Source organism: Elaeis guineensis, chromosome 5, assembly GCF_000442705.2.
Source record: "Elaeis guineensis isolate ETL-2024a chromosome 5, EG11, whole genome shotgun sequence".
Lineage (NCBI taxonomy): Eukaryota > Viridiplantae > Streptophyta > Magnoliopsida > Arecales > Arecaceae > Elaeis > Elaeis guineensis.
In genome coordinates this window covers 131097036-131120618 of record NC_025997.2, presented here as the reverse complement: position 1 = coordinate 131120618, position 23583 = coordinate 131097036, and the positions used below count along the sequence as shown (strand labels likewise).

Sequence of the window (23583 nt, the reverse complement as noted above, 5' to 3'; positions counted from 1 at the left end):
TAACAATCTATTTAGAATATAAAAGTATAATATAACATGAGGCTCTTGATATGTACAAGGCCACTGGCGTTCGTCGAATGCTGTTCTGTTTTAAATAAATCACGCGCCCCATCCGTCTATCACTGGAGTTCACTGACGCGTATTGCATCTTTCCCGAATCTACGGTAAGCACACCACATTGGAGGCCCCAAGGAACGACCCATTTAAACGACAAATCGCACTACATTGTGCTGTGAAAAGAATGATGGCGAACACCAAGTTGCACTTCCCATGAAGTCCATGTAGCATGTTATATCTGTTTCAGACAAGGATGCAGCAGAAAGCTGTAATTTTGCAGGCAGAGAACACGCCCTGAAACTGACTTCCAAATGACCAGGCCAGCTCAATTCTGAAGTTCACATCAGCTGTGCAACTCTTCTGTGTGAGATTTCTTACGCAGGCACTACTGTCTCCGCTATAAATTTAAAGACATGGACCAAGCTTGGATTTTGTAGCAGATAGATGACTACCATGCTTGGACTTGGCATAAGGATTGAGTCACAACACAGTTATTACGAAGCTTGAGGATATCGAGTAGAAGATACGGGCCTACTTCCAAGTGTGGTCCTGATTGTTCATGATATATGCATGCGGCATTAACAATAACATCATTTAACTCAAACAATAATATCATATAACTGGAACATTAGTCTGCATAAGATTCATTTTGAGCAAATAAATGATGGAACAAGTTCAAATAAGACAGAAAGCCATGCATGTTTTTTCTGAAATGTAGACATTCTTAGAATACAACAGTGTCTAGCATGGTCCCCAATGTCTGGACTATATTAGATGACATCAGGTTTGAGACATGTTCTTCTAGATGCTTCTTCGCATCTTGCCTTCCAACATTCACGATTGCCAGCTTCTCTGGTGGCAGCTCATCTTCCTCCTGAACCGCTTTGTTATATTTGATGGCTAAGTTTAGCATTTCCTGTTTTCAGGCCAAACATCATAAGCCAAGGTCATCAGAGGATTCTGTAATTAATTTGCGATTCTCATCTAGCAGATGGGAATTGACAAATTTTACAGCAACATGAAGCAATCTTCTATCATGATGATATCACAGTACAATTGACAGGAGTAGTAAAGAGCTGAAGATCCAGGTAAGGTTACCTGCACAGTCTGCTCATTAGTTTTAGAATGTGCATCAAACCGCCTCAGTGTCAGTCCATCAGTCCATTTCTTTTTGTGCAGGTTCAGCAACATCTTTTCTTCAAGCTCATTTTTCCGATAGTTAATGGCTATAGAGTAGTAATGTCGATTCAACCCATGAATGAGTGCCTAGTAAATGAAAACCATTCAGAAAGTGTTACTTTGCGACAACATTTAAACGAAGGTTACACAACTTACTGCTTCAACAAACAGTTACCTGAATAGATGGCTTGTTGAGATGCCCAACATTAGAAGTAGTCTGGCGAGGCTCTTGGCCTAGCATCATGGTCTGAGGATTGATCAAGCGGAAAGCATCAATAACCACCTTCCCCTTAACACTCTGAATTGGATCTATGACAACGGCTACTGCCCTTGGATTCAAGGCTTCAAAACTCTGCAAGAGGAATAAAGCAGTTTAATGACCAGAGCCACATGGTAAACTTAGTATTAATGATTGAATTGATTATACGAATTTGCAGTAAGATTTATAAAGGAGGTATAGAGTGAAAGGGGAGGCATGACATTAGTCCCAAAACTAGTGAAACAACAAGAAAGAATCACTCTTCTTCAGAACATAGGGCAGCATCCTACCAAAAACATGGCATCCAAGCATGATAAGCCATTGGATGCATGATTTGGACAAGACAGTTGCCCCATCCTTCTCCAAAAAGGAAAAAAAGTTGCTTACCTGCTGCGTATTTATATCAACGCCAGAAAGCCAACAACCAAAGCCTGGATGAGAATGGTACCATCCCACAACCATTTCAGGCCTGCACAATTAAAAGCACAGTCATCCATGTTTGTTCAGAGGAAGTCTTCACATATTTAAATAACCAAAATAAAAAATAGTTGTTCCAATAATGAAACAAAGCTATCATTCTGCAGGCCTACCAAACATCAACAATATTTTATCGCTGACAGAGTCATTAAATGCAGGAATTTAGCAAAGCACAACTATTGGACAATGTAATAACTAAAAAAATGACAAATAAATGATAGAGTGAGAAGAGGGAAAGAGGGGAAAAGGGAAAGGGGGTGTGGTGTTGGGTTTTATGGCAAGGACTATGACGAGATATTTTCTTCAGTGGCAATGCTCAAATCTATTCCGATTATGCTTGCGATAGCGATACACATGGATTATGAAATCTGGCAAATAGATATGAAAACAGCTTTTCTAAATAGAGAGCTGGAAGAGGTGTATATGATATAGCCTGAAGGTTTCACATTCACAGATGAGTCAAAAGTGTGCAAGCTTTAGAGATCCATCTATGGATTGAAGCAAGCATCTAGGAGTTGGAACATGCATTTTGATAAGATTATCAGAACGTATAGATCCATTAGGAACGGAGAAGAACCCTGCATTTACGAATGGGTAAATAACTCTGTGATTGTATTTTTTGTTCTATATGTGGATAACATTCTTTTAATCGGGAATGACATCCCTGCATTACAAGAAATAAAAGTCTGATTATCATCTCAGTTCTCTATGAAAGACCTGCGAGAAGCATCCTACATCCTTGGGATGAAGATCTATAAAGATAGATCGAAAAGATTGCTTAGATTATCCCAATCTACGTACACAGACACCGTGCTAAAATGGTTCATGGAGAATTTCAAGAAAGACTATCTCCCGATAGGCCATGGAATTTCTCTCTCGAAGAAAGATTGTCTGACAACTCCTCAAGAGAGAGAACGTATGAGTAGAATTACATATACTTCGACAGTGGGTTCTATAATATATGCCATGATATGTACAAGACCAGACATGGCATACTCACTAGGAATAGTAAATAGATACCAGTCTGATACAAGAAAAAATCACTGGAAGATCGTAAAGATCATTCTTAAGTATTTGAGAAATACTAATAATATATGGTAGCCAATTCTTAGAAGTACATATTTGAGTTACTGCCTTCATGGAACCAATTATCACACAAAGCAGCCAGAACTAGTAAATTGCATGCTTGCAATTTTAATCCTTTTGGAGATAAACCCACCAATATAGCTCCTTATTATCCATCTCAATACCTCCACTGGATCCCCTAAATAGCAAATACTTAACAGCCAGATACGGGATTTAACTTAAAAACCTAAATTGCAGCACCTGCTAATGGCCTAAAAGGATCGTCCATCAACCTATCAGACAATGGCCCTAGATGCTTTCTTTCAGGGCTCTCTTTGAGGTGTCAATACCTTCTCCTGAAATCTATTGCATAGACTTCATTACGGGTACAAACTCACTAGGCATATATCAGAAAAATGACAGGTATAAACTCCAAACTGTGGTAAGGCAGAATGAACAGAAGAATCCTACAATTTAGGAGATGAAGAAGAAGGAACTTATCACACCAAGAACATGAACTGTTGATACAAAACAGATAAACTGCCTCAAATGGGCAGATCCAAGGCAATTTTCCCGCACATAAGAAAAAAATTACAGAGATGGAAGTTTCAGATACCACAGAAATGCAGTAACAATCAAGAGGAAAAAATACAATGACTGTGATAAGGTGCCGAGAGTAGGAAATCAAAGGAACTGATTCATTGACATCACTGCATTTCCCAGTCCAATTGCAATATTAATGTTGCTATAGGCTCTTTGACAAAAGTTCTACCATGAAATGAGCCAAGAGCAGTTATAAGTTAAAGGTGCTTATACCACATATTATTCCATCTGAATGGACACGAATATCTTATATAGATTATGCATTCTGACAATTAATTTATCTTCGGTTGAGAATCCAGAAAAATTAGGTCTCCAAAACACTTTTGCATCTGTATGGATTATAAGGAAATTAACTAGTGTTCTCAAACGTGCTAGTCATAGTTTTAGATTTTTGAAACTAATGAATGTAACTTTTGTTCTCAAATATAGTAGAAATAATTATAATAAGAGGTAAAGGTACTCCACTCCCTCCTATGCTTCCACCTCAATTGTATAAAAAACAGTAAATGCACATCCTAGCATCACCTGCTTTTAAAACAACAGAAAAATACTAATCACTTAGTTCTACATTCTAAAGCTCATGATATCGACTCTCTCTCTCTCTTCTCAACAGCTAACACTTAAGTCACTTCACATTGCAGGTGCATGCATGCACATGCACACACATATGAATTCTATTGAAGTCTAGTAGAGGAAGTCACCTAATGAACAATACAGCAAGACAAAGAACACAACAATACAGCCAGAGAAATGGGGATCTCGTATTCCATTCACCATAAGATTTATAACATATTTCTCCTTTGTTCCAGAAGGCCAAATTAGTTGTCACAAAGCTTTTTAATATTATATTGTACCAAGGCAACCCCTCCGGTGCACCCAAAAAAAAAAAAAGGTCCATCGTCCTCCACCCTGATACCAATTACGGAACATTTAGCATGATGAATAAACTGATTATTAACTTGCCACGAACTTAAAGAAGAATTAGAGCTGACCAATATTTGCAACTCACATAACAACGATAAGCCATCCATATATTGCAATCAGGATTACAGCAGACTTTAAATATGAAATACGTCTTAGCTTGATTCAGCTGTAGCAGATATCCTATCCTACACAATACCTTATAATAATCAAAATAAAAAAAGGAACTGTTGAATAATAATTCCAGACACTTGATATGAACTCGCCACCAAAATAAGAGAGAAAGAAAGAAAGATGAGGACCTTCCAGTCTGCTTGAGCATATCGAGCATGTTGGTCTGGAAAACGTGGTCGACGGCCTCGACGCTGACGCCGGTCCCGCTCTGCGGCATGGCGAATACGTCCACCACCCGCACAGTGTACTCGTCCACGAACTCCCCCAGCATCAGCCCCATCACCTCCATCGGCACCCCAGCCCTCCCTATTTTTATTTTATTTCATTTCATTTCATTTCATTTTAATCAATTATTCCAATATACACATATATTCGTAAGAAGGAAGGAACCCTAATTTAAAGAAAAAAAGAGCACTCGGAACCCCTAGATGACTGGTGATGGTTGGAAAAGGAATTAATTAATCAATTACCGTGCTTGAGCATCTTGAGGAGGGCGAGGGAGGAGATGTAGACCTGCTCCGACGAGTCCAACAGTGGGGAGTCCGTTGGGGGGTGCCCCATCCCTCCCGCCCCTGAGAAGATCCGATGCAGCCTCTCCATCCTTCTCTTCCTCTCCCCTGCGCTTCTCTCCTCCCCTCTTTAGGTCTCGCTCGGCTAATAAACACCGCCACCAAATCCAAGCAACAAGCCCTCTCGTCCTCCAGGTCCAACATGTTCCAGTCTTACGGTTCGGCTTGTTCCGCGTCCGACCCAGAGGTAGTTGGGCTCGTGCCTCTTGATCCAACTTTAGAACATTTATAGAAAAAGGAAATAGAAGAATAATAGAGAGCTAACTAGAAAATAGGAAAATAGAGAATTGATTTCGTCCACGGAATGGAAGCTTTCAAAATTATTTTTACCGATTTTATTAAATTGATCACATTGATCACTTGCCTTCCTAAATAAGAGGAGTCGCATATTTGTTATAGACCATGATATCTTGAGCAAAAAGAAAGGGCATAATCCCAATTATACTAGAAAAATCCAAATAAAGATAAGTTGTAAAAAATAAATAAAAGTTGATTGTGATTTTCTTATCTTTAGACTATGATTGGTTTCAAGATGGCACGATCTAGTTTATGTGCTTGAATAGACTTATCTCGTACGAAATCGATAGATATGTTCTGTCTTACATTACACCTCATCACTGCTTCTTTCTGACATATATAAAGTATACAAATTTAGATATTTTTTCATTTACCTTTTTTTTCTTTTTTTTCTTTTTTTTGACCTTGTCCAACAAGTCCAGCACGATACATTTAACATCTAACATCACACGTTTGCAATATTAGTCATAAGTTCTCAGGAGCAATGAATTATGATTGATTTCATCACACACCACAATACAGAAGCAAATAACATCTTTTGTTTCTGTCCAGCCATCACAAATCACAAGAAGTCGAACAATATGATGCATCTTGATCGAAAGCTGAAGTCTAGATCCGAGGCACCATGTTCCAAAATGCAAAATCAACGGAACCAAACAACCAGCCATTCTTGAGAAAAGGTCATCCATCTATAAGTGTTTGGTTACAAGAAACTATAATTTCTTTTCTCAAAAGATCACATTATCCACTTAATTATGACTCTTTTGTATACATACAGGAGCACACTGACTAAAAGTGCAAACAAGAGACCAGCCCCGAGATAGCCGAACCATAGAGAACTCTCAGGTGTGGAGATAATTAGCTGCCATCATCAACTCCAAAGTTATTTCAGGTTCGATATGAAACTCTGTCTCCATTCCACTGCCAACACCATAGACAAAAATGAGGTCAAGGACAATTTTAACAGAGATAATAAGCAAGCACAGAAGGGTTTAAAACTGGTCGCTGTTCATGCTGAACTGAAAGTGCGAGTGGCAAAGCGTAAAGATCAACGACATTGCTAATTTGTCATACTAGTATAAAAAGTGAAGTTTATTATATTCTTATTCAATTTAAACCTTTACAGTAACACAAACAATCGACAATTCTGGTACAGAATACCTGAAATCATACATACGGTACATACTTATATGGTAAACTTCGAAAACCAACAAATCCATTGATAAGAGAGCAAATTATCTCTGTGATGAACGCATAATCTAGCTAAGATGTCCACTTTAGTCAACAAAGAAAGTCTCAAGCCCTTTTCCCAATTATTCTGTTTGTCCTTTCACTCTCCAAATTCATTTATCCTTTCCCATTACTTGAGTAGATAAAAAAACAAATGCATAAATCAGGCATGAGCATTATTTGCCAAAGCATATTAAAAAGTGACTCTCTTGTAATATAAACAAGATGCTGCACAAAATCTGACCAACACAGAAACTACAGCAGAACTAAGTGCACTGTATACATGAATAAAACATTTCCTCATCCCGCATTCCTGTTTGCAGATTCAAGTTTTATTAGAGTAGCAATGAACTAAGATTTTTCTGAAGCCCCTTGTGAGGTAAAAAGTTAAGAGGATATAAGTTGTGAGTTCCCCCAAGCACAGAGAAATTCAAATACTTCAATCTTTTTATTATATCCAGGTGGACGGCACACTGAGGGTGTGGGGGGAGTCATTTTGCATGGTCAGTTTTCTTTTTTTCTTTTAAGCACAGCTTTTTATAGCCTAATGTGTAGGTGAAAACCATCTAAACACATCATACACCACATAAAGGCATGGTGCCCAGGCCCTATAGGAGCCACAGCGTTGGGTGTGGCATCTGGCACAAGTATATATGGCTTACATGTGTACAAAGCATGCCTTATAATCCACTCGAAGGTTGCTGGCTACAAGCACCAAAATTACATTATAAAATAAAACATATATACTTTTAAACATATGATACTGCAAAGTCCAGTAGTCTAGACACATTCGCACAGCATGGAAATTCACCCGTTTGGATTGCAAAAAATGATTAACCCACCAGTCTTTCTCTACCTCAAAGGCATGAATAAGTGTAAAGATGGTGGAGAATAACATAATTGACGACAAGTATGTTGCATGCAAAATGTAACAAAAATGCCTAGTCTATAAACATATCAGCAACAAAAATATACATGAAAGGAAGGCTTTATTAACTTCTGTTTTTGGTGTTTCATCTTCAAAAGCATTGTGTATTGAATGACCGTATGGGCCTTGCAGGAAGAGATTTCAACTTAGCCTAAAACCAATTTAAGAGCCATTAATCTTGGCAATGATACAACACTATCAATTTGAACTCATCCAAAAGCAAAATATCATATTAATGAGTCAAACTTCTTATAATAACTGGGCATTAACTGGCATGAAATTCAATCGGAACCAACACATCAAGTGTGGCATCAAATTATTAACACAAAAGTAATATCTCACCATATAATAAGCTTTGATGATTATCTTCTGATGTTGAAGATATACAAGATACCATCATTCGTCGATGAAGTCGAGACTCATATTGTAACAATTTTTACATTTTTCTAAATAGCATTCAAGCTTTTCCCAATCATTTCTCAAGATCCTTACTTGCCTCGAAAACCTTGATCGAAAGTTATCTATTATACTTTTTATATATTAATAGCTTCTTTAATTAAACATCATGATTCACGTATGACTTTTACAAATATCTGGTGCAGTCATACCAGCGCTATGGAACTGAACCTCACCAAACATCTTACATATTTCTTTATTGATAAGGTCTGCCCATCAAAAATATTTAAGAACACATAAGATGGAATGCCTAACTAGGATGATGTGAGCTAGCACGACTTGAGTTTCATACTGGGCTAATCCTATAGCTCTGAAGTCATTAAGAAACTGAAGTGATGCTAGTAGGCTCTTGAGATATAACATGTTTAAGCCTGAATTGTGAAATGCTTTGAAAAATAATCGATGCAGAACACCTCAATGTTCAAATATTCTCTCATTGTTCACTCTTTCCGATTGAGAAAAATTATTAAGGACAGAACAATAACGTGGACACACTCGCAATCAACAAGGTAGCATTGTGAGATGCTGTTTTTAGGATGTTATCCATCAGTTCTGAACAGTATTTAGCAACATCGACATGCTAACCCTCTTAAGATCACTTGTATTGAAGCAGATGGTTGTCTCCTTTCCTCTTTTGGAATGCAGCGCCGGGCAAACCCAGTTCCTGATGCCATTCAGCATGAGGATTTTCTTTGTTAGATTCAAGCTAACAAACAAAATCCTTAAGTGCAGTGGGAAAGCTTCTGTCTTATATATTGATAAATCACATCCTTACCCTACGAGAACACTGCTTAGTAGTCACAACAACTGTAGACTCATGAAATAATTTAATTAGTCTATTCCTGATCTCTTCTGACACTGGATGTAGTTCATTATTTGTACATGTCCTAAGTTTGAAGAGGAAATCAAGGTTGACAAGATGGATATTAACTAATCCATTGCAGATGCTTTATTACCAAATGGCCAACCCTCGCAAGCTACTATGTTGAAAACTGATAGCTTCTCTATGGTAGGATCCACATGCAATATATTCACAAAACTTAAAATGAATGCAAATGACTGAATGATGTTTTTACAAAGCAAATCTTGTCTTGGATAAAGGTTTTCTATGTATTAGACTTGTCTGACAATCCTCTTGCATCCACCGTTCTTTTTCATTATAAAGGGTTTTTCTTTGGGGAGGGCCATTATGAAGGCATATGCACAAAAATGAGAAATACAAGATGGACTCAGAAATTAGAGACACCAAAATGTACTGAAATTGGTTATTCATACAATACCCGACTTGTCATGGACACGATCACTCTCCTGGCTTATGGGAAAGAAAGTCCATGCCTTGTGAAACAAACCATGGCCTACAATTTTAACAGTATAGCATCAAGCACTAAAAGTTTCCCCAAGCAGCATACTAACAACATGAGAATATCAACCAACTCATATGACTACTGGATTAGGAAATTGGAAAATGCACATTACATGCAGGTAATTTACCAGTTATTGATCATCAAAAAAAAAAAAAAAAAAACTCAGACTTTGGTAAATTTTAGCATACTGTTGCTTGAGGATTAAATGCTACAAAAATTCTTGTGGTTCCAAGCAATAATTAGATGCAAAACTGATCCTACTAAGATTGTCACTGAGAATCCAAAACCAATTCCCTATCCCCCCGCCCCTGCACTAAATACAATCCCTAAAATTGCCAACATGCATGCCCCGTGATAAGCACAAAAACATTTGCCCCTCTTCGAGTCCAATATTTTGGAATCGGACTGGTATCTATAGTGTAATGACCTTACCGATCCATCAGAAAAGGAACGAATCACAACGTGGTAGGAGAGTAAGTGTTGATCGGGATAAGAGAGAGGGAGAAGCGGAACCTGGCGTATTGAAGGGACCAATAGAAATACTGGCAAACCTTCTCCAGAATGGGGGTGCTTATCTCCGGAAACGTCACCTCTCCGAGCTGCGTCTCCGCAAAGCCACCTGCCATACATGAGATGTTTGATGAGAAAACCTAAAAGAAAGCAAGACGGAAGGGAGGAAAAAAAAGAGGAGATGGCGGACCAGGGGAGGTGAGCATGTTGCGGATGGTGTGGGACACCATGGCGGCCTTCTTGTCGATCACGAACTCGAACCCCTCCGCGCTTATAAGCTTCACCGTGTCCTCCTTCTTCATCCCTCCTCGTGGCCTCCTCCCTTCCTCGCCGCCCGGACCTTCCTCTCTCGTTTCTACCAGTACCAAATATTTGCGTCTCTGCGTTGGATTGCCGTGCTCGGTCCTTCTTTATCACCTTAAATGGATGCGGCGCATCTGATCCGAGTACGCCAATTAGCAAATGGGTGCTTAAGCTTGAGAAGCTATCGTCGATGAGAAGGCTTAGCCCAGACGCGATCCATGTTAATCTGGTTTGAGTTGGGTTTTTGAGGTATCCACGAATTTAACGCTTAGGTTGTATCTTTCAATTCATCTTCTTTCGCAACATCGATTACATTTTACACAGATTTTAAAGCACTCTAACCACTTTTTTCACCGTTTATATAGATCTCAAAATGGATGATGCACGGTCTAATGGTTGACGTTGTAAAGAAAGTGAAGCATCCTTTCACACGAAGGATGCGACCTAAACCCCAATTACAAGCCAATCGGATTAAAGGCATGAACTACGTGATCTAACTATGCCGACAGTTTAGAACAACGCTATCAATATATTTGATGGTGATTTAGAAGGAGAGTTGAGGAAGATTTATGAGCATGCTATCGCGGTCTCTGGATTACGTTAGAGTAGAATACACCCCAAACCGATTGTTAATCAGGTCTAACTTGAATCTAGTTTAGCTTCGTCGATGTAATTGTCTAGAAGCAAAGAGTGGTTTTGATAATGTAACTAAAATTGCTCTTCGGACAAGGATAGAGGGTGGGAATGAGATCTTTAACCTTTATCCCTTGGGATTTATGTAAATCATATTATTCCATCTTTGAATGAAGTAAAATATTTCATGCAAAGACCTTTTTTTTTTTTTTTGGTAAAAAATATCAGAAAAGATCAAATTTTATTTAACTGTAAAAAGTAATGGCATCAACCAATTCACTATTGTATGAATTTACAATACATTAAATAATTAATTCATAGTGCCACACTAAAGGACTTTGAGATATTTGAAACTTTCTTAACAAAAGCATAAGCACAAGGATTTGCCGGATCAAGGTGTATGTCTCACCTTAGTTTGCCGAAATTTTTGGAGGAAATTTCTATAACCGGAAACAATGTGATGGATATGTCAAGGTAAATAAGAAAAGAGCCTGCAAACAATATTTGCGTTGCCCTCCATAAAGCATTCGAGTTATCAATGTCTTCCAAAGCCAATAGTTCTTCTCTGAAATTACCATTTTAAAGGAGCTAATACTTCTTCACATGAACTTAATGACAAAAGAAAGGACTTACTAAATATGTGTTTTCCACTATAATATCAGATAACTGAATCAAGATGAGAAACAGTGATAGATGCTGCACCAACTATATTATATTTAAGGAATCAAATTTCTAAACTTCGTCAATGGCACCCCTTCATCACCAATGTGAACCCAATTTGCTGAGGTTTTAATTAAATTTCTCCGAAGTGGCCCATCAATCAATGGTTGTAATAGGAGAAATTCTTATGCATTACATATGGTGCAACAAAATTGACATGGAGTGCATCCATCATCCAATCACATAGAATCACGTAGCGTAATTAATAATAGAATGGACATTTAACATCGTTCGATCTTTTTTCTATTAGATTTTTTGTGATAAAAATATTTTTTTCCTCCACAAAAGAAAAAAAAAATTATTACTTCCTAATGCCTTCTATGATTTAAAAATTATATTATTACTTCTCAATACTTTTTATGACTTTCTGTGAGCATACATGACATAATGAATAATATATATGATTTCTTGTGTTTTTATGATATTCTGTTGGTTATTATGGCTTCTTGATATTTTATATGACTTTCTATGAATATATATGATATCTCGAACAATATATATGGCTTTTCGTAAATATATGTGATGTCCTAAATAATATATATGGTATCCTGATGTCTTATATAATTCTTGTGAATATATATGATATCCTGAACAATATGCATGACTTTCCATGAATATATATAACATCCTGAATAATATATACGGCTTCTTAATATCTTATTTGACTTCCTATGAATATATATGACATCCTAAATAATATATATGACTTTCTGAACAATATATAAAGTTTTTTAATGTCTTATATGACTTTCTGTCAATATATATGATATCTTGAATAATATATATAATTTTTTATATCTTTATATGATAGCTTGTTGGTTATTATAACTTCTTAATGCCTTATATGAGGAAGTTATTATTTGATATCATAATTTTTTTAAAAGAGAATGGATATTTTCATCATTTAAAAATTTTTTAAAAAAATGAAACTACGATATTAAATACACATTAGAAAGCGATGGTTATATAGTCCAATTAGATAGAGCGGTATATTTTTTTTACATCTGATGTGGTGTATAAAGTGTATAACGAATTTTTCTTCCTCCAGAGTGATCAAGGTCAAAAGTCCAGAGAAAGAAAAGCCCAAAAGAAAAGCCCATGCACCATCGATCCAACATCCATGTCATATGCGTGACGGTCCAAGTAAATAAAGCATAGATTCCACCGCAAGAGTAACAAAGTTTGTATGTTCGTAAATAATTACATCTTGTCGCCCGGGTTAACAATATTTTGGCCGTATGATCCCAACGGCCGCGTGGACCCATAAAACGACTTCATACCCACCGTAGGGACCACGCCTAGGTAGATCAGTGCAAATCTCGAAGCACGGCATGGTGGATAATGCGCAATCGGGAATTCGTGATGTACGAGGGTTAATGTGGCGTGTTATCCACCGTGGGCTTTGGCTGGTCCCGGCAATAATTTTTCCACCGAATGACGCTGACGGTCGATCCTTATCTTTACACCGAGAATCATATGCGGCCGCCCCTACACCGAATGTCAACCGGTTGGTGGGATGGGATCAAAGTGGCGAATCCTGGGTGGCCGTGGCCACTTCCTCCCTGCCGCCTATTCCGATGTTAACGTGCGCTCTGTGAATTAATAAAGTCGACAGAAATTTAGAAAGTAAAAAAAAAAAATCTGGGTTTTAGTAACGCATGATGATAGAATAGAATATAATAAAATAAAATCATGGTTGGGCCATTTCAAATCAAAACGCCCTTTTTTCGGTTTTCCGTTTCTCGCCATTGGCATTGGCACCTCTATTCCCTCTCACTCTATCCGATCCCCCACTTCCTGAAATCATCGGATTTTCCGCTCTCTCCACGCTCCTTCGATCGGATCTCACATCGGGTAAGTTTTCTTCGAGCTGATTCGATTATTTTGATTATTTTTTTTTTTTTCGATACATTTTTTATGGTATGGATCGGGCTCAGATCGAAGGGTAGATAGGAGGAGGAAAAGGTATGGCGCATCGAGTGGATCATGAGTACGATTACCTGTTCAAGATCGTGCTGATCGGTGATTCCGGCGTGGGGAAATCGAACATCCTGTCGAGATTCACCAGGAATGAGTTTTGCCTGGAGTCTAAATCCACCATTGGCGTCGAATTCGCGACCAGGACTCTTCAGGTCTGTTCAGGTTCTTGCTTTATTTCATTTATTTGCTCTTTTCAGCCTATACTCGGTTATATTTGCTTCGTTTTGTTTGTATGTTTGGCCGTCTATTTATTTCTGGGTGATATGATCGTTCTCAGTTTCTTCAGATATATGAAGAATTCGAGGTGAAGGAATCTGTTATAGGCGCAAAAACAAAAATCCGTTTTATTGGTTGTACAACAGGAATAAGCTCGGCCACGATCTCGAATTTGAATATGCTTATGAAATTTATGTCCTTCTTGAACGTCCAGTACTGTGATTTAGAAACTTGATTGGGTTTGTTTCTTTACTATGGTAAATTTCATTACAAGATCGAAGGTTATATTTCATCGTGTGTTCTGAATGTAAATTTTGCGCCAATAGACTGATGTTCTGCAGGAATCGTGCTGTGATTTATGTAAGAATTATGATGGATAACGGAAGATTAGTTTTGTCTACTGTATGTGTCTAAATCCACAATTAATGTCATTCAGAGTAGCGATGAATTCACAAGTCAGGTATGAGCGCAATGAATCTATAAGATGTGTAGATGTAGCTGGGAACATCTGAGGGCTTGAAAAAGAATGATGCTTGAACTTTTCTTAGGTGAAACAAAAATAACGCTTTTCTCTTCCAATCCAACAATTATTCCAAGTGAGCTTTCTTCTTGTACTTCTTGCCGATTAGTTAGTCAAGAAATGAACCAAAGTTTCTTTTAAGTATATATCTGCTGATTTATTTAGTTTTCTATGTCCTTTGAGCCATTTTGCTAGTCCTTAATGGGTGAACTAAAGTTTAAATTGGTTTCTATAGGTTAATGCTTAATGATGGATGGCATCATGGTCTCTTTGTTTTTCCCTTTTTTCAGAATACTCAAGGTACTATGAGCTTTAAAACATAATAGAATGGCAATGTCAGCCACTTCCTTACCTTCAGCTTGTAACCTAAGGAGAATTTTCTCTTTGCTAGTTTATTCTGTAAGTGCAAGTTGCTTCATAAATGAAATTGTTCTTCTGATGACTGGACTAGCCAATCCGCTAAACATTAATTGTTTGCTGAGTCACCTTAATGTTTCTACCTAAGATATTCTCCTTTTAGATCTTCATTGTTCAGTTCAATACTAATTATTTTCCTGAAAGATTTTATAAAAAAAAATAAACAATTATGTTGTTATTTTTTCTTTGGTACGTAATGTTGTAATTGATGCTTGTGGATGGTAACACGAGTCTGTATTCCCTAAAGGAATGCCATGATGCATGCTTCTTTTATAGATTACATGCTAATATCTTAATATGTTGGAGTATGCATCATCAATGATAATGGATTTCTTAACCTAAATTCAAAGTTGTATTATTTCCCCTGTTAACTGATTATTCAACCATCATACTTTAGTCTCTACTTCTTGCTATATTGTTGCAGTTGTTAGTGCTGAAATAATTTGACATTCTGAACAGATAGAAGGGAAGACAATCAAGGCACAGATATGGGACACTGCTGGTCAAGAGAGGTACCGTGCCATCACCAGTGCATATTACAGGGGTGCAGTGGGAGCACTCCTAGTCTATGACATTACAAAGAGGCAAACTTTTGACAATGTACAGAGATGGCTTCGTGAACTTAGAGACCATGCAGACTCCAACATTGTCATAATGATGGCTGGTAATAAGTCTGACTTGAAGCACCTACGAGCAGTTTCAGAGGATGATGCCCGAGTGCTGGCTGAGAAGGAGGGGCTTTCCTTTCTAGAGACCTCAGCATTGGAAGCATTCAACATTGAGAAGGCATTCCAGCATATTTTGACAGAGATTTACCAAATAATAAGCAAGAAGGCACTTGCTGCTCAAGAGGCAGCAGGGACAACAGGACCACCCATTCAAGGAACAACTATCAATGTTGCCAATTCTTCAGGGAATGTAAAGAGAGCATGCTGTTCTACTTAGTTGAGTAAGAGCCAAAAAAAGAGTGCGATATCGAAGTAGACCAGCCCCAGAGGCTTCACTAAGAACTCAAACCATGTGTAGATTACTTTTCTACTTTTTCTCATGCTTCATTCTGCAGACTCTGAAAGTTAGATTTCTCTTTTGAGAAGAAGATTTTCCATTAAGAGATAGATGACCTGTGTAGTCTAGGTTGTTCAGTTCTTTTGTACTTCTGTTTGTCATGGCATGGAAGTATGGTAGAATAGTTGAGCCATGAATTGAGCACTTTTAAGAATGTTGTGCCCGGTTTGTATCTTTGATTTGATTCTAACTTTTATAATGAAGTTCCTTTTGCATCGCATGAGTATATCAGCTGATTAAGTCATCATCAATTGGTTGGTCATTTACCATAGCAGCTACTCTGCTGAGCAATTTTTACAAGAGGTGTTTATCAAGATGTATGTAAAATCTTTTTTTTTTCCTTTTCAGCGTGCGAGAGGATTGTAAAATTTTAATGAGTAGTTGATGCTCAAGTATTGCAAATGCAAGAGATGCATGCCTAGTTCATTGCTTGGTTGATTTGAAAAGAAAATGGTTCATAGATACTATTTGATTTTAGTGAGGGATTAGGGAGAACCGAGTTTAGCAACAGCATGTGGGAGTAGAATACAAGTTAGCTCAAGCAGTTGAGTATTTTCGTATGGTTGATCCACTGGTGATCGCAGGCAATATGCTCCCTGGGTTTTAATGTTTGTGTGGGCAGTGCTTGTGGCTTTTTGACCTGGTTTGCATCCAACCTGACAGAAGTCTTGAGGATACTAAATTCTGACGGTAACAATTGTTCACTTTATAGTTAATCTGGAGATTCATCTACTAATTTCTTCTTCTCAAATGTGAAGTTGTTGTCTAACAAAGAGCACAAGTGGCTTGGCAAATCATGGTCGTCCCGTGCACGAGTATAGAACTAGACCTTTTCTGCACTAAATACGCCCCTTAATTACCACTTTTTGCTTCAGGCTTTAAGAGTTGACGTGCATTAGGATGCTGCTTTCATAGGCTAATGGAATCTATCTCAACTTCTATTTTATTTTATTTTATTTTTACTCATACAAAACATTCCAGTCTCTTAATGTTTTCTCAGCTCCACAGGGTCTCAATGCTCTTCCAATCCACCATGACTTCATTTCTTTTGCACAATATGGTACACGCTGGTTCGCCTGCATGCCTTACGAGCATGTTAATTTTATTGGATGTTGCACTACCTCACCCAAGAATAGGCCCCGGCCAGCAATCATGTGGAGCCATGGAGGTGCTTCATAAGCATAGGTGATTTTAGCGACCAAATGAAGGTCAAAGTTCGCACCTCCTTCGCATCTTGCTCCCTTTGCCTTTGATTCCAATTTTATATATGATGCTGATTCTTTGCTTTTTTATCTGTAGATTCTTGCACTGCTTTGCAGCCGGTCATTTAGAATGTTTCAGTCTAATAGCTTTTGTTTAAAGTGAAAGTATTCTAGTGGCAAAGTCACCCTATGGGCGCATGTAACATTACACTGCCTTTGCATCTCGCTAACTTTGCCTCTGATTATGATTTTATGTACCATTCTGCCTATCTGTAGATTCCTGAACTTTTTCCACCTGATAATTTATACTGAGTATAATGTTTTTTTTGTGTCGAAATGCAATAGGTTTGAATTGGCAGAATACCCATCCTGTGGACCGTATCTAACATTAAACTAGCCTTTCATATATCTGTTAGAGCAATCTAGCATGAGGAACTGCATCTAAAAAACTTGAGAGGAAGTGCTTTGCTATCCTCGATGGTATACTCTCCTCTATGCAACCCTTTTGGAATAGGTCTTCTTTTGTTGTTGGGAATGGGTCGAAAGTGCTCCTTTAGATGCACAAATGAATTCTGAATCTGCCTTTGAGGACCTCTTTTCCCAACCTCTATCAGGCTTTTAGACTCAAATCTGGGTATGTGGCTCGATTCGTCAATCGAAGATTCAATTTCTGGCACTTGCTGGTGTAGCTCTTCCTTTTTGATCGGGGCTGCAAACTGCATTGCAGCAATTGTCTGGCACCCTTGATGGGATTCGGTTAGATCCAAACCAACCTGATGACATCTCATGGAGCTTTACTGCCTCTGGTACGTTCACCATTGCAACTCTGCATGGCAAGGGGAATCAAATGGGACCTTGCTCCTATTGTCTGGAAACTCCTCAAAGTCCCTCGGAAATGTGAAACTCAACTTAAACACCAGGGGAAACATCTTGGTGGCCATCCCCATCTCTCTGATCTTTTAGAAACAGACAATCATCTCTTCCTAAGCTCTCGCTTTGCTTATGAAATGTGGAGCATCCTTTGCTTGCACCTAAATGTCCTTTACCCAAAGGTGATGATCTAAAGGACTCATGTTCCAAATAGGGATACATCCATTCTGCAGTGCTCATGCAAATTGTGGCTTTTTCTTTGGTACTGCTGGAAGGAACGTAACAATCGAATCTTTCTAAATCGAAGTTTCCTACCCTTGAACACTATATATCTTCTCTGCTATTAGCTTGCTTTAGAACCGGTCTATCCTCCTTGATCATAAGTCCCTTGGTTTTGGCAAATTGTGGAATTGTACAAGGAAGCTTAGAGGATCGGGGATTTCGTCTTCAAATCAGCAGCTGGTGGTGTTGCCTGCCTATGTGTGACTCTCTGAATGAGATGAAGCCCTGCTACTTTGCTTTTCCTTTGGTCCGATTCCCTCTAAAGGAGACTATGACGGAATTTGAAGTAATATGATGATCGTAGGATCCTTTGTGCTGTATGAGCTACTTTGTCAGACTTTCAAACAGTCTCCTTAGCTCTCTTTTCCACTTCTTCTCTTTACTCATGTGTTTATTGTTTCAAGCTCTATCGGCAACAGTTGTGTAACTTCATGGGTCTCTTCCTTCCTCTCTTCTTATGTAAATTCCCTCGCTTCAGTTATCTTGGATGTATTTGAAATTTTTCTTCTTCTTTAATAAAAGTTCTGGTGACTCATGCGGCTTGTTGCCCATTAATCTCCTTTATTCTCAAAAAAAAAAATTATATATCTATGAGATAAAAGGTCGGGACATCTCATTCAAAAAAGAAACAAAGTTTTTTTTGATAAGAATTAAAAAAGTTTAGAACAAAGCGATACCCTCATGGAATCTTTGCAATAATTCACTAAAGAAGTAAAAGCAATTCAGATTTTCAGACGCACGCTTTATATAATCTGGTTTAAGTTAAATCACATCATCATTGCCATAGAATTCAAGACAAAATAGTTGTAAAGGTCCAGAATAATTGACCTTGGTACTTGTGAGCCCTTCTTTTTCTTCTTTTCTTTTTTTTTTTGTTCCTTTTAGTTCCTTCTTTTCAAGCGCTCTTGTCGGTGGTGGCAAAAGTAAATATTTATTACAATAATGGTATCAAGCCAAACTTGTAACAAATCAATGAGAATACTTATATTTTATCGATTATCATATATTTCATCAATTTTCGTAATGATACCTATACTATTCCATCAATTTTTGAGTTCTTATTGATTTGTTATAAATTTAACGTGATATCACTGTTGCAATGAATATTTATTCATGATGGCACTAATCTTGCAGCTCAGATTAATTGAAAAAAAAATAAAATAAAAAGAGGATAGACAAGGATGCCCCCCTCAGAGGATCGAACCTCTTGAATACACTCTTTGTTTGGCAACAAAAGATTCTGAATTCAAATATTCAATGATAAATTTTTAAAATTTTAAGACTGGATAATTGCAGCCACACCCAAAAAAAAAAAAAAAAGACTGGATAATTATAGCATGGATAAGTCTCGTCAGCAATTCAGATTTCACGTTAAATTGAAACAATAAGCATAAGGGTCCAGAAAGTTGACGTGGATAATTAAGAGCTATTCTTTTTTTTATTTTTATTCTTTTCAAGTGCTCTTACATGTAGCGGTTCTCTTATGGCTTGAATCAACCACCAAGAAGTAGTGAATTACACTACAAAAAATTTAATTTTTTGTGATGAAATTTTTTCATCGCTAAAAATCATATTTTCGTCGCTAAACGTATTTGCGACGAAATATATCGTCGCTAAAAATTTATAGAGAAAGCCTCGTAGCAAAAGACCTTAGCGACGAAAATATTTTATTTCATCGTAAAAAATAGTAAACCCAGACGACGAAGTTATGTACTGTATTAGCGACGAAAATATTTTGTCACAAGAGCTTAAATTTTCGTCGCTAAAATTGCAACGAAAAAAAATTTCGTCGCTAAATATTTTGATTAAAAAAAAAATTTTCTTATTTTTTGCGACGAAAATGAAATTCGTCGCAAAACTTAGCGACGGATTTCGTCGCAAAATAATTTGTCGCAAAAATTTCGTCGCAAAAATTGCGACGAAAAAAATGTTCGTCGCTATAATTACGACGAAAAAAAAATTTCGTCGCTATAATAGCAATGAAATAAAAATTTCGTCGCTAGAAGGGCGACGAAATAAAAAAATTCATCGCCATAATTGCGACGAAATAAAAAATACGTCGCCATAATTGCGACGAAATAAAAATTTCGTCGCAAAAAGTTTAAATTTTTAGCGACGAAACTATTTTTTCGTCGCAAAAATAGCAACGAAATAATTTCATCACAATAATTATGACGAAAAAAAAATTTTGTCGCTATAATGGCGACGAAATAATAATTTCGTCGCTATAAGAGCGACGAAATAAAAATATTCGTCGCCATAATTGCGACGAAATAAAAATTTCGTCGCAAAAAGTTATAATTTTTAGCGATGAAACTATTTTTTCGTCGCAAAAATAGCAACGAAATAAAAAATTTCGTCGCAATGAATAATAAAAGTTTTACTTTTTTGGGTTCACAAATTTTTTTGCGACGAAATTAATATTTCGTCGCTAAAATAAATTTTGGATAAAAAATAAAATTTTTATTAATTTTCCAAAAAAATTTGCTCAAATACAAATTATCTGATCAAACATATTTTAAATAAAAAGTATGTTAACACAATAAAAATATTCTAAGTCAAAAGACCAATTTCAAGTATCAAAAAGTTTCATAACCATCTTTGTCATATACAAAAATATAAGTCCATACACCATTTTAAATTTAAAATAAGTACAAACTAAGTATGATCTGACTCATTGGCCTTGTTCCCTCCTCCAGGCATCGATCCCTGACCCGATATGTATCGCGATGGTGGTGCAGAGGCGGCATCATTCTGATCCAGAGGTGCTAACTCAGAAGCATCAATACCGAGCTATCCCGCCACCGCAGCTACGATCCTCTCGAGCATCTGACTACGATTCATCCAGTAACTAATCTGATCTTGCATCATGCTCATGGATGTCCTAACTGCCTCTGGCACCGATGCATCATCAGACCGGCCGGATGACGAACTGCGTGATTTTTTGGACCGAATGCTATGACCAGATCTTAGCTGTCGCCCGAGGACGGTATTCAAAATCGTATCATCTGTCATCAAACAAACCTGCTGCGATCCAGTATCACCATCAGATCCCACCTCCCTCGTCGCCTGCTCTCTCAATTCTAACATTTTTTCCTTCACAATAAACCAAATAAAATCATAAATTTTTTTCAAACTCTTTAAAAGTATTCAAAATGTAGAGTAATGATACTTACATGACGCTGCCTCGCCTCCTCGATCACGAACTCGCCACTCTTGTTTTGATAGAATTTAGCATAGGCGTCGACTCCGGATAGTTCCTGTTCAAACAAAAAAAAAAAGAAAAAAAAGATATCAAAATAATATAAATATTTAATAAAAAGTTACAAAGTATGATTGCAAATGTAGTTACGTACCATCCTCTTCATTCCCTGTGCAAAAGAGGCACTTCCTTGCGTGTGAATAGAATCAATCTTGCTCCTATTCACCTTATTCGCCTCCGATCGTCGCTACAAAATACATACAATTATAACCAATAAAGAACATAACATAATTAAAAAAACTTGGAACACTAGACATACCTGAAATGCCTCACTTCCAAAATGCTCACATAACCACCGTCAATCGTCACTAGACCCAGCCCAATTTCTGTATGGCTGGGTCACAGGATCAATCCCCTTCGCCTGTAGCTCATTGCAGTATTTATGAAGCCTACATCGCCGATCTCTGTATCTATTTGCAGCCATTTTGAGAATACATACCGTCACTTCTTCGTCAGTGTAATCCTCGAAGTCAATATTATCCTACACAGTAATCATACCAAAAAGCAAATACATGAAATTATTCATATAATACAAAATTTATTTATATAACCAAAAATAATATGGATCATGTAATGATATGCAAGACATCCAAATTTAATTCTTACCCTGATGTGAGAGACTAGAGCATCACGGTATCGAGGAGCTACATGCTTGAAACTTTCAGCAGCCCACGAAAAATGATTCCACATATACAAACTGATCTCATTTGCGACGATACTAACCTCTGTGCCAACCGAATGATCTCGAAATATATGTACCTTCGGTTTTTCATTGTGTGTATGCACATATTTTTTCAAAACAAGACCCCTACTAGGACCACGCACTGTACGTCGATGCTGTGTTCCTACATGTAAAAATTGATGAAATGAACATATATCATGTATCACTAAATGCATATAACAAAAAAATATATATGGTTTATAAATTGATAGAGATGTACCTGTAAGGGGATGATGCTGCGGTACCATGGCCTCCGGCTGGGCAAGCTCTGGCTGAGCACTAGGCGGCTCTGTGGACTCAGGCAACTGAGTCTCATCTAAATCCTCTGACTCATCATGCAAAATGCTAAAGTGAGGAGTGTATCATCAAGCGGAGCCTGCTGCCTACCCCGTGAATGTCTACGTCCAGGATCAGTCATGATGCTGCAATGATTAAAATAATTTAAATCAGTAAGTAATCAAAAAAACTCAAGTATTACATGATATAATAAAAAAAAATAAATTGAATTACTTATTCATATTAATTATTGTTCTCAGATTCTGAACTCGTGTCCACATAGTCATCTTCGACGGGAGTCATAGAAGACTTCGACCCTGAAGTGCTATCATCATTATCGTTAACGAAGTCATTATTGGATCATGCTCGTGTCCGTGCCCTTATCGACGATCCAACAACAGAAACATCCTCAGGTTCATAGTCGTCTCTTTGTAATTGTCCTATGTCAATCGTATCATCTGGCACTAATATGTTATCTGGTGCTTGCATTTGATATGCTTCGTTTTCAATAATTGCACAGACTTCATTCTCAAGATGTTCATCGTTCGGGCATGTGAAAAGTGCAGGATCAAACAAATGCCTATGCTGAGCCCTTATTGCAACTCGCCAAGACTCTTTCATTTTGTTATCATCAATATACCACACTAGTCTTGCTTGCTTTGCAAAAATATAAGGATCACTTTCATACCATACATGACCAGTGTGGACACTGACGAGTTGAGGATCTATAACAATTAGCCTGTGTCGTCCTAAGTCATACCATCGACACTTGAATAACACAATCCGTCGAAGACCACTATATCTCAACTCTATAACCTCATGCAGAACACCAAAAAAATCTATTATTTTACCCTTGTGCTCTTCCTCCACGCTTATTCCACAATTCTGTGTGGTTCGATCACGATCGCGATCTTCCGTTAAGAATCGCACACCATTGACTATGCATGCTGAATATACTGATACACGTCTGTCAGGTTTTCGTGCAAGTGCAGCTAAGTCATTACTGATACAGTTAGGATTGTCTATA

The 23583-nt window shown here is 37.5% G+C and overlaps 3 protein-coding genes across 3 annotated transcripts; 1 reads left to right on the top strand and 2 right to left on the bottom strand.

Moving 5' to 3' along the window:
* Nucleotides 1–650: 650 nt before the first annotated feature.
* Nucleotides 651–5392, bottom strand: LOC105046341 (26S proteasome non-ATPase regulatory subunit 14 homolog). Its single transcript, XM_010924896.3, has 6 exons — nt 5206–5392; nt 4864–5041; nt 1883–1964; nt 1412–1588; nt 1156–1323; nt 651–973 (listed from the first exon to the last, which is right to left on the bottom strand). Exons 1-6 carry the CDS (start codon nt 5333–5335, stop codon nt 782–784), a joined length of 927 nt encoding a protein of 308 aa, XP_010923198.1. The 5' UTR covers nt 5336–5392; the 3' UTR covers nt 651–781.
* An 858-nt stretch (nt 5393–6250) lies between these two features.
* LOC105046342 (uncharacterized) lies at nt 6251–10495 on the bottom strand. Its single transcript, XM_010924898.2, has 3 exons — nt 10280–10495; nt 10093–10198; nt 6251–6522 (listed from the first exon to the last, which is right to left on the bottom strand). The coding sequence occupies exons 1-3, from the start codon at nt 10389–10391 to the stop codon at nt 6444–6446; spliced, it is 297 nt and encodes a 98-aa protein (XP_010923200.1). The 5' UTR covers nt 10392–10495; the 3' UTR covers nt 6251–6443.
* Nucleotides 10496–13459: 2964 nt separating this feature from the next.
* On the top strand, nt 13460–16097 carry LOC105046343 (ras-related protein Rab2BV). Its single transcript, XM_010924899.4, has 3 exons — nt 13460–13599; nt 13683–13877; nt 15338–16097. Exons 2-3 carry the CDS (start codon nt 13713–13715, stop codon nt 15821–15823), a joined length of 651 nt encoding a protein of 216 aa, XP_010923201.1. The 5' UTR covers nt 13460–13599; nt 13683–13712; the 3' UTR covers nt 15824–16097.
* The last annotated feature ends 7486 nt before the right edge of the window (nt 16098–23583 follow it).

Coding starts and splice junctions, on each gene's coding strand:
- LOC105046341 (XM_010924896.3), bottom strand. CDS start 5,335: ATGGAGAGGCTGCATCGGATCTTCTCAGGGGCGGGAGGGATGGGGCAC. Junction 1,589..1,882: donor TTGATATAAATACGCAGCAG/GTAAGCAACTTT, acceptor TTCCTCTTGCAG/AGTTTTGAAGCCTTGAATCC. Junction 974..1,155: donor CTAATGAGCAGACTGTGCAG/GTAACCTTACCT, acceptor GCCTGAAAACAG/GAAATGCTAAACTTAGCCAT.
- LOC105046342 (XM_010924898.2), bottom strand. CDS start 10,391: ATGAAGAAGGAGGACACGGTGAAGCTTATAAGCGCGGAGGGGTTCGAG. Junction 10,199..10,279: donor CAACATGCTCACCTCCCCTG/GTCCGCCATCTC, acceptor CATGTATGGCAG/GTGGCTTTGCGGAGACGCAG. Junction 6,523..10,092: donor TGGTCCCTTCAATACGCCAG/GTTCCGCTTCTC, acceptor TGGTGTTGGCAG/TGGAATGGAGACAGAGTTTC.
- LOC105046343 (XM_010924899.4), top strand. CDS start 13,713: ATGGCGCATCGAGTGGATCATGAGTACGATTACCTGTTCAAGATCGTG. Junction 13,878..15,337: donor TCGCGACCAGGACTCTTCAG/GTCTGTTCAGGT, acceptor CATTCTGAACAG/ATAGAAGGGAAGACAATCAA.